We start from the raw sequence: 18,178 nt of genomic DNA, 5'->3' as shown, positions 1-18,178 counted from the left end.
CAGTTAGCATCTTACAAAACCTGAAGTATACAAGCCAGAAATAATTAAAGGATGTATTAGACTCTTTGGCCTGTGAGATATGTATGAAAAAAATGGCAATTTATTTTGATCATAAATTCATTTAATGAAACTTTTATATTTTTTAAAAAAATGTTGCCGCGGTACATTAAAAGCATTAATTATTATTATATTTAGTGAATAACTTAATTTAAAACAATCAAAGCAAAATAACTAACTAATTACCTAACTAATCGTAAGGTAATAAGCAATTGCAAGGAAGGAAATGTAAACTGTATAACACCAATTTTTCCAATTTTAAACCTTGATATAGTCATGAGAAGCGCTACCTATCCCCCCCCCCCCCAGAGGAAGTGTTTCCCCGCACTGTTTGGTATGGTTGGTGAAGGTTGATACATTTGAAAAGGAATTTCATTAAATCTTTTCCATTCTGTGTTTCAGGATCTAATGAACCCATCAGTGATTTCTCTAACACCAGATACCTTCGCTGAGCTAGTGAAGAAAAGGAAGAATAACGAAATCTGGGTGGTTGATTTTTATGCTCCCTGGTGTGGTCCCTGCCAAGCTTTAATGCCAGAATGGAAGAAGATGGCAAGGGTAAATCTTGCTTATTTTTAGTTGTCTTTTTTTCCCAAAATACCATCCATGGAAACTCCTTCAGTGTTCCATATCAATTAATACGTGACCCATCAAAAGCGCGAACGTCATAAGCGTGCCAACAACACCGCGGCGCTAAAACCGCGATTTCAAAAGCACGCCGACAACAGCGCGCCGACAGAAGCGCGATTTCATTTAAGGTAAGATTTACAGTTAGGGTTAGGTTGAGGGTTACATTACAGCGCGCTTCTGTCGGCACGCTTTTGTCAGCGCGCTTTAGGGCTAATTAGTTGCTCATTCGTCACGCGGTTTTGTCACCGTGCTTTACACACCGCGGTTTAGTCAAGCGCGCTTTTGTTGTGCGCGCATTTGTGGTGGAACCAATTAATATACTTTGTCTATCATAATTGTTTACATATTATTGTCTGTGATAAACAAACTCCTTGTTGTGACCCGACAGCAGAGCTGGCAGCAGAATCGGACAGTGAGGAGGTAGGGGAGCAGCATGGGCCAGTCCTGAAGGCTGGGGAAGGCTTGGACGAGGTCTCTGCATTGGAGGCAGAGATGGGGCTGAGGCCATCTGGCAGTGATCAGATGCCTACGGAGCTAGACAGCAGTGAGGCAGAGGAACAGTTAAAGCCTGTTCCCGTTGTGCGCATGCGCAGAGCTGCCATAAGAAAAGAACAACTCAGGAATCAGGGTAGACTTGGGAGTAAAGTCACAGGTGGAAGGTGATTGGCTCCTCCCATAGGAAATAAAAGAGGAGTGAAAGGGGAGTGGGCTTTTGCAGGAAACCATTCATTCATTCGGTTGTTAGGTTCATTTCAGGAGTCTGAAGATCTGTCCGTGAATCTCAGACACTCTGTGCCCAGTCTTTCCTTGCACAGCACCTCATTTGAAAAATACTTACATGGCAGCTTTCCAAGATAGATAAAGTCTGTAGTCATAAATATTCCTTTGAAAAGACTGTTTGCCAGGCCTTGCTGTATGTGAATGAGAGGAATTCACATTTGTTTAATAAAAGGGGTTTTGTCGGGACCAGGACTCTGCCTCGTGCTTTTGGGGGAAGCCTAGGTCAGAACACTCCTGTCCTTTTCCAGGGCAAGCATACCCAAACCCCTAGAGAGGCGGTTGCAAACTGTACTGATATATCTGGGAAATAAATAAACAAGAAGAAAAGGAAATGCAAGGGCAGCTGGACACATGCTCAGAGCAGAGGAAACAGGTCCCCCAAAACTTGCCTTAAAATTCCAGTCCAAAAGAGCGGGTACAAGAGTGATCAAATGATGAAGTCCAAGAGTTGTAAAAGGTTCATCAGCCGGTTCTGGGTCCAAGCTCAAAGACAGTATAACAGAGGTGGAAGGGACCTTAGAAGTCTTCTAGCCCAACCCTCTACTGAAGCAGAATACCCTAGACCAGAGATCGTCAACCTTAAACACTCAAAAGAGCCACAAAAGTCCTAACCAGAAGCTCCCCATTCAATTTTGGCGCCGACTGGAAGTCTGGTTCCCCCACCATAGAGTCTCCTCCTAGCGCGGCATTGTTTTTCCTCTACCTGCCCTAACTGAAAGCCCTATCAATTGCTGGGAGGGACAGGGAGCTGCAGCAGAGGGATGAAAGAGCCACATGCGGCTCCAGAGCCATAGGTTTGCCAACCCCTGCCCTATACCATTTCAGACAAGTGTCTGTCCTGTCTCTTCTTAAAAGCCTCCAGTGATGGAGCAGCCACAACTTCTGAAGGCAAGCCATTCTATTCAAATTGGGAGTCAAGTCCCACACAGTCAGAGTAAATAAAATGTTGCCAACAGAGAGACCTGAGCATGCTGCTCTTAAATAAAACAACCCCAGTGTTGCACATTTGGAAGGGTAATGTTCCTTTCTCTACTCTGCTCTCCACACGCCGAGCCCTTGTATTGGAGGGGTAAATCACGGTAACCTGGGGTCCTAATCTTCAGATTCACCGTTAGTCCAGCAATTCTGGAACTGGCCACTCAATGTTGGTTTCTTCATCTGAATTTAAGCTTGCCATGACAACTACTGATGATGTTCATTCAGTATTTTCTTCCCTTACTAAAAAAACAGGCAGAAAAGGGTATGTAATCGATAATAGACTTGAACATAAACAGGGGCCGGGTTACCTGCTTGTTCCTATCAGTTGCATTTTCTTTGTAGCGGACACTGATATTCCACAGCAATTAATTCCATAGTTTGAATTCATTGGAATAGTGCAACAGATTTTTAAGTGCAGTGAAAATAGACATTGAATAGAGTTATGCTTTTCTTTTGAAGTTGTTGAAATTCCATATCTTGATTTATGGCTCTGGTCTGTTTAAATTACTCAGTTATTTTGAATAATGCATTGCTATTCATGGCATGGAATGTCCGAGAAATGAAACCCAGAAAAAGAGCATTAACTTATGCAAACACAGGGGAAATGATAACCTCTTGGCTGGTTGACAGCAATTGCAAAATATTGTCTTTAGGAACAGGAAGATGCTACAAAGAAACCTCTCCAAATCGCTTTTCCCCCCTTAACTTTTTTACAAGCAAATTTGGGATCAGAAACTCACTGGAGAAACTTAGCTAGGTGGACATCAGCTATAGTTCATCCAATTGCTACCATTTTATCTTCAGTTCGTTTTCAAAACGAGATCCTAAAGGTTTGGTTTACTATTATCCCCAAAACCATTAAGGTTCCCCTCGCACATATATGCTAGTCGTTCCTGACTCTACGGGGTGGTGCTTATCTCCGTTTCAAAGCTGAAGAGCCAGCACTGTCCAAAGACGTCTCCATGGTCATGTGGCTGGCATGACTAAACGCCAAATGTGCACAGAACACTGTTACCTTCCCACCAAAGGTGGTTCCTATTTTTCTACTTGCATTTTTTACATGCTTTCGAACTGCTAGGTTGGCAGAAGCTGGGACAAGTAATGGGAGCTCACTCTGTTACGTGGCGTTAAGGCAGTGGTTCCCAAACTTGGCAACTTTAAGACTTGTGGACTTCAACTCCCAGAATTCCCAGCAGAGCTGGCTGGAGAATTCTGGGAGTTGAAGTCCACAAGTCTTAAAGTAGCCAAGTTTGGGAACCACTGCGCTAAGGAATCAAACCGCCGAACTGCCGACCTTTCTGATCAACAAGCTCAGCATCTTAGCTATTGATCCTCCCATAACCATTATACACATGTAAAAACTCCAATTCACCACCTAGGATATAGGCTCATGTCATTCAGGAGCTTTTCATTTTGGAAAAAGCAGAGAGGTGTGCATTCTTTCCTTTTACACCCAGTGTGGTGTCTTAACCAAAATTCATGCAAAAATAAAGATTGTCGGGGGTCCTTTTCTAACATGTATGTAATTGGCGCACTAATATGCATGACAGCTACTTTTTTTTTTTGCTGTGTTCTCAGGAGTTTGCTTTCATCCCTTATCCTGCCTATGAGTGAGATAGTCTTAAGTTGTCCTTAGTTGTACTGGTGTTAAAGAGGTATCTTTCCACTTATTCCGACACTCAAGCTGTATAAAATAAGTAAGATTTTGTTTCCTGTTACAGTGGAGGGAAATTGAGTGAGTTGAAAAAAACCTATCTATAGAGGGACGACAATGAGCGACAAAGGAGACTACCAGATTTCGTGCCAGTATACTTTCTATACTGAAAGTATAGAAATGGGTGGCTCAATGACTAAGACCCCGGGCTTGTCGATCAGAAGGTTGGCAGTTTGTTGGTTTGAATCCCTAGCGCCACGTAACAGAGTGAGCTCCTGTTACTTGTCCCAGCTTCTGCCAACCTAGCACTTTGAAAGCATGTAAAAATGCAAGTAGAAAAATAGTGACCGATTTGTTGGGAAGGTAACAGCGTACACCTTTGGCATTTAGTCATGCCAGCCGCATGACCACGGAGAGGTGTTCAGTCAGTGCTGACTCTTCGGCTTAAAAACGGAGATGAGCACGTCCCCCGAACGACTCTCACACTTGTGCGGGGGAACCTTTACCTATATTTTCTTGCTAACTCAAGCTCTGGGTACATGCCTGGGGAGAAACTCTTAGCAAACTCTTCAGAGGACAAGCTATTGAATAAGGTAATTGGGTAGGTTTTCTTTAAAAAAAAAACCATATTTTTTTATTGCAGTTATGTTTGGATGGTTTATTGGAGCAATTTCTACAACTCAACTAGAATAATCCAATCCTTTGTTTTAGTTGCTGAATGGACTGATTGTAGTCGGTAGTGTGGACTGCCAAAAATATTTTTCTCTGTGTCATCAAGAAAATATTCAAGGCTATCCTGAAATAAGGCTGTTCCCGCAAAAATCAGCTTCCTCTTATCAGCACTAGTGAGTAATGCAACTGTTCTTATTCCATTCTAAATTCATGCAAAAATGCTTTAGTTAAAAATGCTTGTATGCATTTTATTGTATGTGCGGCATTGAATATCAGAGCAAGTACCATATTTTTCAGAGTACAAGATGCACCGGAGTGTAAGACGCACCAACATTTTGAAGAGGCAAATTAAAAAAAAGTTCTTGCACTCAGCAGACCTCCCAAAAATGGGCCCGATTTTTTTTCAAAAAAAGGACATAGCATTTAGGAGGTTCGTAGAGTGCTCCTGGGGGTAGGGGGACAAAATTGAGCAAAAAACGACCTGTTTTTCACTCATTTTTGCCCTCCCCAGCCCCCTGGAGCACTCTGCAAGACTGCTAAAGGCTATGCACGGCCATTTTGGTGAAGGGGGTGGGGTTTCAGGAGGCAAAAAATGCTGTATTCAGCGTATAAGACGCACCCAGATTTTCAGCCTCTTTTTGAGGGAAAAAGGTGCATCTTATACTCCAAAAAATACGGTATTTATTTGTCCAGATGGGGAAAATAATGATGGTCTAATATAAAATTCAGTGATTTGGATTAAACCCTATTCATTACAATTGTGTACTATTTCATAACTGAAAGCATATTAGTAATTTGGCATGGCTGGAAATGTAGATATAGCTGCTGCTTGCAACTCCTTATATCATTGCATCTTTTTCCAGGATTGCATAGCAGCTGCAGAACACAATCACAGGGGAAGTGTAGAACTCCTTTAAGGAATTGAATATAGGCGCTATATTTGTACCTTACGTATTCCATAATATCTTTTTTTTTGTTTCTGAGGTCCTGATGCTCAATATTTGTATAATAGACTCTGTAGTACTTCGATCACTCTTTTAAAATATTTATCAAAAAGCAAGTGTAGAATATGAACTTATATTCAAAGGTCACTATTCATAGTGTGGATCTCATCATTAACTAAACTAAATGAGCACAGTGATGTAGTGTAGTGCTTTGTTATTCTTTGTAATAAATCTTTTTCTGCACTGTTTTTATTATTCAGTTGTATTTAGCTACTCATTTGTGGAATTCCTGCCCTTGAGATGTGGTGACAGAATCTAGTGTAGGGACTTTAAAAGATGTTTAGATACATGGGGGTGAAAAAGATCCTAATAGCACCTATATGGGATGACTGCTGTATGAAACGCCAGATGAGGGCACACAATTAGTCAGATTCAAGGTAAAGAGATTGAGATTGAGATTTGTTTTATTTATATGCCGCCCTATTCCCAGCGGGACTCAGGGCGGCGAACAACTCAAGCGGGAAAGGGAACACAAAAGTACAATACAAGCATTTAAAATAGCCAACAGCCACACAGGTCGAGAGAGGAAGGGAGCTCATCAACCCCAGGCCTGCTGACACAGCCAGGTTTTAACAGCTTTTCGGAAGGCCTGGAGAGAGGTGAGGGTCCGGATCTCTGCGGGGAGCTCGTTCCAAAGGGCCGGAGCTGCCACAGAGAAGGCCCTCCCCCCGGGTAGTAGCCAGATGGCATTGGCTGGTAGACGGAACCTGGAGGAGGCCAACCCTGTGTGATCTAATGGGTCTTTGGGAGGTAATTGGCAGCAGGCGGTCTCTCAAGTACCCAAGGATATTTTTATGCAGCGCTTCTCAAAACTGAATCTTTTATTAGAAAGGTAACTTTGTTTTTTATATATCTTTCAACAGTAGCTACAATGGCTGGCATCGAGATGCCTATTCATTGCGGAGATGGGCACTTGGGTGAGTTGCTTTAGCTCTACTTTGTTCACAACTCGATCAAACTTTTTTTTTGTTTGCTTAAAAAAAAATAAGTTTGCCTGATGAAGAGTTCTTAGAAATGTGGGAGCTTATAGCAATGATTATAGCAATGCTTTTCATACTATATTGTAGGCAACTGTATAATGCATTTCTAAAACCAGAAATACTGGCCTACCCGACTTCTTTTGATGAGTAAGCTTTTGGAATTGATTCAGCATTTAAATTGTTGAAGATCTTCAAAATTTGATTAAGATCCTAATTAATCAAAGGAAATTCTTCACTCAAATCAAGTAAAATGTTACATTTTTCTGAAACTCAGGCTGATCAGTATTTCAGTAGGTGCTCTTCACCTTCGATGATGATGAACGTGCAGTTAAATCAACTTTCATGAATCTCTGCTTTTAAGACTATTGAGTCGTTTGTTGCACTCGGAGACTAGGAAGAGCCGAGGTGGCGCAGTGGTTAGGGTGCAGTACTGCAGGCCACTTCAGCTGACTGTTATCTGCAGTTCAGCAGTTCTAATCTCACCGGCTCAAGGTTGACTCAGCCTTCCATCCTTCCGAGGTGGTTGAAATGAGGACCCAGACTGTGGGAGCGATATGCTGACTCTGTAAACCGCTTAGAGAGGGCTGAAAGCCCTATGAAGCGGTATATAAGTCTAACTGCTATTGCTATTGGTTCTGCCCAGACAATCTCGTGGAGTGAAACTACCGCAGCTCCTGCAACCCTTTAAGTGCCGAGGTGGCTCAGTGGTTAGGGTGCAGTACTGCAGGCCACTTCAGCTGACTGTTATCTGCAGTTCAGCAGTTCTAATCTCTCAATCGCTCAAGGTTGACTCAGCCTTCCATCCTTCCGAGGTGGGTGAAATGAGGACCCAGACTGTGGGGGCGATATGCTGACTCTGTAAACCGCTTAGAGAGGGCTGAAAGCCCTATGAAGCGGTATATAAGTCTAACTGCTATTGCTATTGCTATTCTCTGAACTCCTTCACATGAAGGTACTAACTTCATTGTTGATTTCACTGGAATCCTATGGCTCTTCTGTTTCTTTAGTTATCTGCCTCAAGTGTCTCTGGACCTGACATCTCAGAGCTTCAGTGATAAAGTTCTGAATGGAAAGGACCATTGGGTCATTGACTTCTATGCACCTTGGTGTGGCCCTTGCCAAAATTTTGCTCCAGAGTTTGAGATACTCGCAAAGGTAAATTCTTACGGTTTTTCAGCATCAGAAAATACTTGTTCAATTGAATTTACTTGATGTAGACCCCCGGATTAGCTCCCAACCAGGATATTTAGCATTTTAACCTCTATAGATTATTTTTTCTCATTCAAATACAGTCTCCAGCAGAAGAAAATATATGTAGCTCAGAGTGGAAATGTGGAGTCCTTAGTGTTCTCTATGCTTGGTTATTTGTGTGTGGATGTTTCGTTACTTAACTAGGTGACATCAACAGTGAGCAACATCACTGATGAGCACCATCATGATGCTCCTAACATCACAGTGGGTGCTCCTAATATTACAATGAACACTTAGGTAGTGTCAATCTAGCACCAATGACTTCAAATATAGTCTCTCAAAACTCAAAACCTTGCAATGATAGTTGAAGCAAAACAATAAAAGGAGTCTATGTCAGAAATAAAAAAGGTTGACAATATAATATATTTTTCAGAGTATAAGATGCACCGGGGAGTATAAGATGGACCGAGATTTTGAAGAGGCAAATTTTTTTTAAAAAGTTTGCACTCTGCAGACCTCCCCAAAATGGCCCGTTTTTCATGAAAAGGGGCCCATTTTTTGTCAAAAAAGGGTATGCATAGCCTTTAGAAGGCTTATAGAGTGCTTGGGGGGGAGGCAAAAATGATCAAAACCCGGGCCATTTTTTGCTCATTTTTGCCCTCCCCAGCACCTGGGAGCACTCTGGAAGGTTATGCACAGCCATTTTTGAAAAGGGAGCGGGGTTTCGGGAAGTAAAAAATGCTGTATTCAGTGTATAAGACGCACCCAGATTTCCACCCTCTTTTTTGAGGGGAAAAGGTGCGTCTTACACTCCAAAAAACACGGTACTTATCTAAGCACAGTTCTTTTATGGCAACTAAATTCTCCATTAGCATCTGGAAAAAAATAATGGGAACTTCATTGGCTTATTCGGTTTGGTGGTTAAAGTGCTGGCCTAGAAGATTGTCACTTCTAGGCCTTCCTTGAAAGCTAGTTTTGTGGTTTTGGACCAGTCACTCAGTCCCACTAACGTCACGGGATTGTTGGGGAGGAGTATAGGAGTCAGGAGTATGAGGTATTTTTGCCACCTTGAATTACTGTATTTATGTGCAGATAAGCCAAGATCAGCTAATCTGTGAATAAGTGTAGCCAGAAATCTATGTGGTATATAAAAAAGGTGGGATTAAAAAAATGAGATGACGACCATGAGCAGGGAGAGTTCGTGGTGCAGAAAGTGTCTGAACCTGAACTTTGAAAATCAGTTTCAGTTGCTCAGGCACAAGGGTGTGACTTTCTCACAGGAATTCACTGTATAATAGATAGTTCAAAGGCCGCTTTCCCAGGATCTGCTTGGTTGATTTATGTCCGCATTAGTAATGCTAGAACTACTTTATCATTCCAAACAAACAAATCCTCTTATGGCAAATCCTCAAGCGAGGAATGCGCTACATTTTGGGGTGGGATGGGAGTTCTCTCCTTTCCTTGAAACAGCCTAAAACATTGAGAATGGCTGAACCAAGATCCATTGATTTGGAAGCTCTTGAGAACCGATTAGTTAGGAAATCAGTTATTTGGGATGACAGAAGCATTAACTGCATAAAGCTATGAGACTGGACTGTTATAAAAGCATGAATGAATGAATGAATGAATGAATGAATGAATGAATGAATGAATGAATGAATGATAATAACAAGGTATCTGTTTAGTAGTAAAACTAATTGTTAACCTAATGGACTTTAACATGCAGCTCCTTTTCTTTTTTTCCCGTTTTAAAAGACTGTTAAAGGAAAAGTGAAAGCTGGCAAAGTTGACTGCCAAGCCTATGCTCATACGTGTCAATCTGCTGGCATCAGAGCCTATCCCACAGTTAAATTTTATCCTTATCAAGGAACAAAGGTAAGCGATCTATATCAGCAGTTGCAAGGAACAGATTAGAATATTTGAGGGCTAACACCTGTGCCACCTTGCCATAGTCACTCTTTTATGAAAACCTGCAGGAAAGCCACTTTCCAGTGTAGACATGTGGTACTAGATGCCTGGTTCTTTATCTTAATAAGCCATGGTTTGCTAAGTTATAGATATAGGATGGGCATTTACAAGTGTTTTCAGAAAATGCATATGTCTAGATTAATATCTGTTCCAAAAAGTCTTGTGCTATTTTAGAAATGCATCCAATAAAATGTACCTGGTCATACAAAGCCCCACTCACTGATTATAAACTCACCTTTTAAGTATTATAAGCCAAAAAGAGGTTGGGGAGGGGGGATTTTTACTCCTGATCTCTCAATACCGTGTTTCCCCGAAAATACGACAGGGTCTTATTTTCTTTTTACCTACAAAATATGGCTTGGGCTTTATTATGGGGGGTTTATTGTTTTGGGGTTGCCGGCCGGCTGCTCTCTTGCAACTGGGCTCCCAAATAGCTGGGCACAGCCTCATGGGCGAATGGCTGAGTTGCACCTGTTCGCCACCGCCCAGCTCCCATGGCTTGGTGCCTTCCAAATGCCAGTGAATGGTGCTCTGCATGGCTGGAGAGGGGGGTTATGCGAGCTGCTGTTCCGCTCTCGCTCACCCGCCTCCCAGCCTCAGGATGCACGGCCCAGCTCTCATTATGGAGTCAGGGCACCTCCACTGCCGCCGCCATCCCAGCCTGGCTTTTTCTGTGGCTTCCAACCTGAGTCTTTCAGCAGTGGCTGCTCTGGGCGCATGCTCTATGGTTGTGGGCCAGCTGCCTGCAGAGTGTACAACCATAGAGCGTGCGCCCAGAGCGCCCACTGCTGAAAGGCTCAAGTTGGAAGTAGCGGAAAAAGCCACGCTGGGATGGCCGTGGCGGCGGAGGTGCCCTGGCTCCGTAATGAGAGCTGGGCCATGCATCCTGAGGCTGGGAGGCGGGTGAGCGAGAGCGGAACAGCCACTTGCGCAACCCCCCCTCCAGCCGTGCAGAGTGCCAGTCACTGGCATTTGGAAGGCGCCAAGCTGCAGGAGCCGGGCAGCGGAGAACAGGTACTCATGCAGCTTGGCGATACCCCTAGGTCAGTGAATGGCGCTATGCCCGGCTGCAAAGGGGGTTTGCTGGGTGACTGCTCGTGAGCATGGTCGCTTCATGGCTGTTGTGTTGCACTGCTGCGACAGCGCAACACAGCCATTCGCCCATGAGGCTGTGCCTGGCTCTTTGGGAGCCCGTTCACAAGAGAGCAGCCGCCCGGCAACCCTCCTCTTCAGCTGGGCACTGCGTTGCTCATCAACCTAGCGGTATCCCAAAGGCACCAAGCAATGCGATCACCTTTGCCTGCCACCCAGATTCCCGCGGCTTGGCACCTTCGGGATACTGCTAGGTTGATGAGTGGCGCTCTGCCTGGCCGGAGGTGGGGGGTTGTCCAGGAGGCTTATATGCGGGGGGGCGGGGTGTTATATTTTTGCCCACCAGGAAAATGTGGCATGGCTGTATTATAAGGACATGTCGTATTTTCAGGGAAACACGATATTAAGCTATGAAATGTATTTGAATATAAGTAGCTCGGTTTGTTAGTTGGGTTGAGCTTCGAGCTTGGAAATTTGGTTGCAAACGTTTTGTCACCATTCAAGGAGATCGTCAGTGCGCTTAGAATTGTGCTCGTCTGTCAGAGTGATGCAAATTAGTGTGGATGTTGTTTGTTCCACTACCATGGCTCAGAAGTAGCCAAAGAAACAACATCCACACTAATTTGCATCACATAAAAAAGCCAGTGCTCTGACAGATGAGCACAAAGCACACTGACGGTGTCTCCTCGAATGGTGACAAAAATTGCCAAGCTTGGAGCTCAGACCAACAGCCCAAATATTAAGCTATTCTTTATTTATACGTATCACTTTGTCCTTTCAAAGACAACAGTATCAAGGTTACATAGACATTTCCTTCATAAGCAACACTAAACATTACTATTAAACCACCTGTAAATACGTTTGTTTCTCTATTTGCATCAGCAGAACTGATCATTCTTTTTTTTTTTTTTTTGCTCTGTTTTTAAAGAAAAATATTTTGGGGGAGCAGATCGAAAGTCACGAAGCAAAAGTCATAGCCCAACTACTGATGGAGAAAGTGGAAACCCTTAAAAAGAAGAAAAAACAGTCTTCCAGAAAAAAGGTAGGCAATACTTTATAAGATATTTTTTCCAGAAACATACCTTAATGTTATTATCTTATACCATCAGTATCTTTGAAATTGATAGAGCTGCCACATTTGGCCTGCAAAAAATCAGTGTGATGATTAGATGTTAACAAAAGAGATTTTCCTGGATATTTATAGCCCAGATATGGTAGTAGTTGCTCCTGAAGGTCGAATAGCTTTTCTGAATATTTGATCAGATCACTGAAATTTGGGTGTCCTTACTGGATGATCAACTACTAATACGAACCCCTTTTTCATGCTCTTCAGATATGTTGGCCTTGGTGACTGGAATTTGGGTTGCTGTATGCGTGCCAGGTTTGACTAATTGCCAAAAAACAAAAATGCCATTTAATACAAGCCTGGAAAAATGCATCCTGTGAGCAAAAAACCACTTTGCTTCTAAAGGATGGCATTCTTATGTTTCCTTTCCTTTTTCCAATTTCAACATTTCATGGTTGAGGCTGAATCATTTCAAATATTTGTAGATTGGTGGAGCTAAGAAGGCTGACTTTGAATGGAACTGAAGCCCAGCAGGTGGTAGTAAACAAAAATCTGATATGGGAGTCCTTTGCCAAACCTGGGAGTTCATTGCAAAAATAACACAACAGTATGTTCGGGAAAAAGAGTCGTAAGATTTAATCCAAAGAGGAAAGGGACCGATATTGAACAACTAGGAAATATTTAATACATTGCAACAAAGTTAATAAAGAAAAGAGTTTTCCTCTCTTTAAGTTGTAGCATAGTTGATATTCCTGTAGTAGGTAGGAGAGAAGAAGCTGGGTTTCTGAGACTACAAATGCAATAATTTTACTCGCTTAATCATATCGTATCGTATCGTATTTTATTATTTGTATGCCGCCCTTCTCCGGGAGGATTCAGGGCGGCGAACAATTCAAGGGGGGAAAAAAGGGGGAACATAAAAGACAAAATACAAATAATAAAAGTAGACAACAGTCGCACAATCATACATGTCGAGAGGGGAGGGAACTCATCACCCCCCGGCCTGCCGGCAAAGCCAGGTTTTGACGGCTTTTCGGAAGGCCTGGAGAGAGGTGAGGGTCCGAATCCCTGCGGGGAGTTCATTCCAGAGGGCCGGAGCTGCCACAGAGAAGGCCCTCCCCTGGGTAATAGCCAGGTGGCATTGGCTGGTAGATGGCACCCGGAGGAGGCCAACCCTGTGAGATCTAATGGGTCTGTGGGAGGTAATTGGCAGCAGGCGGTCTCTCAATCATCTTTTCTTTTCCTCCCTTTTCTGAAAACCAGGATGAACTCTAACTTAAGAAGTGAATTCAAATCATAGTGAATCTGCAGCAGTGGCCTGATCAGATCATGTTCCTCAAGAAGAAAAGGAAATGCACTGAAATTCCTGGGCACGGGAATCTTCTACGACTATTAAGGAACATGTTCCGAATCATCCAAAGTGTACATTTAGTATCAGAGACGTCAACTCCGGCAATCAGTTTGGTACCCTAACTGCATCTCAGGAAGGCTGTTCTTCTTTGATTATGGACATGGGACATGATGGGTATTGGGTTGATTTTTTTTCCCCTTTTTTCTTTCCACCTTCCAATCGTACTCTAGAGAATCATCTTTTCCTGTGTTGAAAAAAGATCCTCAATAAGATGGCAGGTGAATAGTCTTTTCTTCAAGACAGAAAGACTAAGCAAATCTCTTCATCTCTGAGGGAGAAAGACTGAACTTTGGTTTTGTCTCTGAGGGGAAAAAGGTTTTACTGTTAGTGCGCTTTGTCAAGGATTCACTGAGTAAGCTAAAGATCTAGGAATGATCAATCCCCTTTAACATTCATCCCTCTTTGTGTAGAATATGAGTTACCCCAACCTCTAGACTATGTTGAAGAGCACTCAGATCATCACAAACAACTGCATGAAGATTCCAGTGCATGGCAGTTAAGAGAAAGCCATGCTTGGATTGGTGGAACATTTTGTGGAACTCCACTGTAAGTGCTCAAAGAGCCATGACGTCGTCTCTAGGGTCATACAGAGAACTCGATTCAGCAGCTGGCAGTACATACACAAGGTTGCAGTGTTGCAAGCTAAAGCAGTTTGGTTTTTCATCCCAGGCTAAAGAGTTTCCTTCTGCAGATTGTAATGATATATCTAAGAACATTAATGAACAGAGGGGTCACCCATCGTGGCTTCTTGAAGCAACAGTGAGATAATATTGGCATGGAAATTTATTGATTTCAGCAAAATTTACTTCCAGGTAAGCAACTATAGAAGAACTTAAGCTTAAAGCTTTTTTACATCAAATCAGATACACCTTTTAAAAAGCAAGCCTATAAAAAGATATATCTGGATGGAATTTTTCCAGTTCAGAGAACACCTTTTTCAGTTTGTGCCACAACAGAATTATTCTGGTTTTTTTAGAGCAGGATAGTCAAACCTGCATCTGAGGCATGCAGTGTGCTTTGTTGCCAGCCTATGTCTTAAGAAGCAGAATTATAAAACATAAATCTATATTTCAAGTGCCTTCTGAACATTTACTGATTGTGAAGCTTGTAATATTGGGAACCTAGTTGAGATATTCTCATTAGACTTGTTCAAGGACTGAGAGCAGTGTCCTTGATGCACACCCATACAGTATAATACTTGTCTGATGCCAACAAGACCTATAAAATTATGAAATCTATTTCAGGTTCTGAAAGTCTATATATCACTTGTTCTCACACTTTTTCTTGCAACTCTCTTGCTAGTTACTTGAGAGAGAAAAACCTTTCTCTACTTAAAAATGAAGTGTGTTTAATATTGACACAAGATGACTGGCAGTATTGTTTTAAGATAAGGACACTACTTTTCACACTTATAGCCTTTTTGATTATCTGCCTTCAAGTTGAGGTCAATTATTGGTGACCACATCCTAATTGTTACCGACTTCTTGTGTGTGTAATATTTGTCTGCATATGGAAGGGTCAGGAAGGATATATGTACTTCCATAATCTGAAATATCCATACCCAGATGTAATCAAGGATAGCAGAGCTAGGAACGCAAATCTTGTTATAACATTTCCAGATATGCTTCTTCCAAGGCTAAGGTTACAGACATTGCTGGTGAATAGAAAGCAAAACAAGAATATGATTTGGTCTGTAATAGAAAATAATAGATAAAATGGCTAGATCTATTGATAAATGTTTTTGTTCATCGGTTTCTCATATAGCCTATTTGGGGTACAGGATTCAGTAATGTAAACAAATATTTTAAAATGCTGCCTTGCAGGAAGAGGGAGAAAAATCTGTCTGCCATTTACTTTTACTCTTAGAAATTGATTTGCAAATTATTTTCTGTATACCTGAGAATGGGTTTTGCCAATCAGGAAGGTTGATTTATGACAGGGTTTGGAAGATCTCTTAGGCTTATCTACCTTTGAGCTCCTTGACGATACAATCTAGGCCAAAGATTCTACATTGTAGGAAAACACTCCTGTATTCTTGAATGTTTAAGTATGTAGTCATACTTTTGGATACTAGACTGGAAGAAAAATAAGCAATTGAAGAAACACAGAATAAACATTTGATTAATTGGGCTTGCATTTGAAGAAGTCTTCATGTAAGTAGCCTGAACTCATTTGTGAGATGGGCCCATTATTGGCTACAGTAATGGGAGTCAAATATATGTGAAGGCACAAAAGCTAAAACAACTTGTCGGGAGAAAAAATATAAACCATACCTGTTCGTGGGTGCCTGTATTTCTATGTATTACAAAGAGGACCTTTATAAATGTTTGGTGTGCGAATGGCAATTCTGTTTTAAAATCAGTTGTAAAATTTACAAATAAAGAACGCTATTCTTTTTATCCCTTTTAAACAGAACAGATACAGAGCTACACTGTGACTGACAAAAGTTCATGTCTCACTCCATGATTGTATTGTAAACCACAGTTTATGATAAATTAAACTGTATTTCAGGATTGTGGTATTTAATGTTTGTCAAAAAAAAATTTCCTGAATACGTTCTTAACTGTGTTGCTTCTTTTCAAAATTCCAAGCATCCAGTGATGGAAAATGAGCTTTGTCTGAACTCCATCCATCCATCCACTGCCCTTAGTTTCTCAAAGACCTCGCCCCAAGTATTTGTGGAGCAGACATTGAAACTCTGATTCCATACTACTACCCTCTCCTAAAAAGGGAAAGTTGGAGCCTACAGGGAAGTTGCTCAACGTGGCTGGATTTCAAGAGGGCACACCACCACCTTCAAGGGCAGTGGCATTTTACCCTCCCTAAAAGTGGCATTAATCACCAAACATGTCCTTTCAGCCATCTTAAGGGGCTAAAGGACCCTGTTCCCTTCCTCGGATTTCACCAGTCCAGAAATAAACAGACCTATTAGTTCCAGCAAAAAAGGTTTAAACCAGATCTGTACACAGTTCTTATATGAAACACTTTGAATACTCGTATTATAAATTCTGCACAGCATTTCAAATGTGGTTTCACCATAAATATCTCTTCTGACCCCCCTCATCCCACACCAACACACTCCGAGTCAAAGATACTTTACGGAATTTATTAACAGACAGGTCCTTGGCAGAAAAACAGCACAGATAAGCCTTGGCAGCAATCCAACACAGATAAACCGTGGCAGCAATCCAGCCTGCCAGGCTCACAATACTCTTCTCCAACATTCGTTAATGTGTTGACTTCTGCAAAAAGGGCGTGTGCACAAGCAGTCCTTTTATAGTCTGGAGAGGAGCCTAATTACCAGCAGCTGAGTGCAATTACCTCCTGTAACTGCGCAACTGTTCCTTACACCTATTAGCTCTCCAGTGCCAGGCATCCAGGAACAACTCACTGCTGATGTTAGGATCACACTCCCTTGTCTCCTCCCCACTGGTCCAAGGCTCAGGTGCCTCCAGGTGGCCAGCCAGCCTCTCTGCGCCCTACTCGTAGTCGGAACCCTGTCCAGGGTCCTCCACATCCTCCCAAGCCGACTCATAGGGCCCCTCGCTGCCGGAGTCTGGTGGCAGCTCCAACGGCTCCTGCTGGGCCACAACAAATATCTATTTATGATACCATCATAAAGTGGTACAACCATTAAATATGATGGTAGCTGTTACATGCAGTGATATATTTTCATTTTGCAACCTATCTGGGAAATAAACACAAGGAGAATAACTTAGGTATTTGTTCTTCTGGTTGGTGAATCAAATGGGCCCAAAATGGAGGCCTGGTCTTTCATTTTGAAGAAGAGTGGTGAATCCAGGTATCAGAGATACCTACCTGGCCATCTGTTGGAGGGGGGGGGGGAGATCAAAATCTGCAAAATGAAGGACAAAACCTCATGATCAAAATTGCCTCTAGTGCATGTGACATTGATGAATTGAACTGCCATCTTGCAGATTATCTCGCACAGACATACGTATGCACATGCCATTACAGATACTCCTTCAATGTCCTTACACTCCCTCTCCCACCTTCCTCTTATTATTTTGTGTGTGTGTGTGTGTGTGTGTGTGTGTGTGTGTGTGTGTGTATTCGGCATGTTTCAAGTCGGTAGCCATTTCCAGTATTGTCTTTACAAAATGCCATCAGATCTCATTTTAGGGGTGGGTGGGATGATGGGTGATTTTAGCCCATAATATTGTTTGGAAATATGACTTAGGAAAACAAATAAAATAGGGGGAGGATTACAGTGAAGAGAACTATACTTACTTTCTAGTAAATATCTTCTTTTATCAGTCATTTTGGGAATAGTCCTGATGAAAGAAATGTCCTTCTGGGTTTGGCTCCAAGTGGGGAAAAAGATACTGGAACCACGGAGGCTGCTTGGAACGATGGTTTTAATGGTGGACAGAACCACATGGCTTGAGCTCCTGAACAGAAAAGGTGATCACATGCTTCAGTGTTGGTGGAGAAGAAGAGAAGGGTCGAGGGAGCGGCTTGCTAGGCTTTTTATAACCTGTTCAGTCCCACCTCTTTGTTTCCTGTTCCTGTGTAAGAAATGTATTCTGATTGGTTGTCAGACTCCCATAGGGCCATGCAGGGGCAACTCTCTGGGCTGTGTTTTGAATCCAGGTTTAGTTAAGTTCTCAGATGCCATGTGGTCAGTTGAGTAAAGGGCCAATATTATCATGCCTTTACTCCCATCCCCCCTGG

General features: G+C 42.4%; 1 protein-coding gene across 1 annotated transcript in view; it reads left to right on the top strand.

Moving 5' to 3' along the window:
• The window catches only part of DNAJC10 (DnaJ heat shock protein family (Hsp40) member C10), a 45,712-nt gene extending 29,703 nt beyond the window's left edge, over positions 1 to 16,009 (top strand). Inside the window, exons 18-24 of the mRNA XM_087708220.1 lie at positions 460 to 615; positions 4,811 to 4,944; positions 6,639 to 6,692; positions 7,763 to 7,910; positions 9,702 to 9,821; positions 11,935 to 12,048; positions 13,336 to 16,009. Of these exons, the coding sequence (XP_087564346.1) occupies positions 460 to 615; positions 4,811 to 4,944; positions 6,639 to 6,692; positions 7,763 to 7,910; positions 9,702 to 9,821; positions 11,935 to 12,048; positions 13,336 to 13,347 (738 nt within the window). The 3' untranslated portion in view covers positions 13,348 to 16,009. The remainder of the gene's footprint in view (positions 1 to 459; positions 616 to 4,810; positions 4,945 to 6,638; positions 6,693 to 7,762; positions 7,911 to 9,701; positions 9,822 to 11,934; positions 12,049 to 13,335) is intronic.
• Positions 16,010 to 18,178: the final 2,169 nt, after the last annotated feature.

The sequence above is a fragment of the Thamnophis sirtalis genome, unplaced genomic scaffold (assembly GCF_051295495.1).
Source record: "Thamnophis sirtalis isolate CommonGarterSnake01/CBP01778 unplaced genomic scaffold, rThaSir2_p1.2 scaffold_1, whole genome shotgun sequence".
In the NCBI taxonomy this organism is placed as follows: Eukaryota; Metazoa; Chordata; class Lepidosauria; order Squamata; family Natricidae; genus Thamnophis; species Thamnophis sirtalis.
Note: the sequence above shows the minus strand (reverse complement) of the source record. Positions and strands in the feature narration are given on the sequence as shown.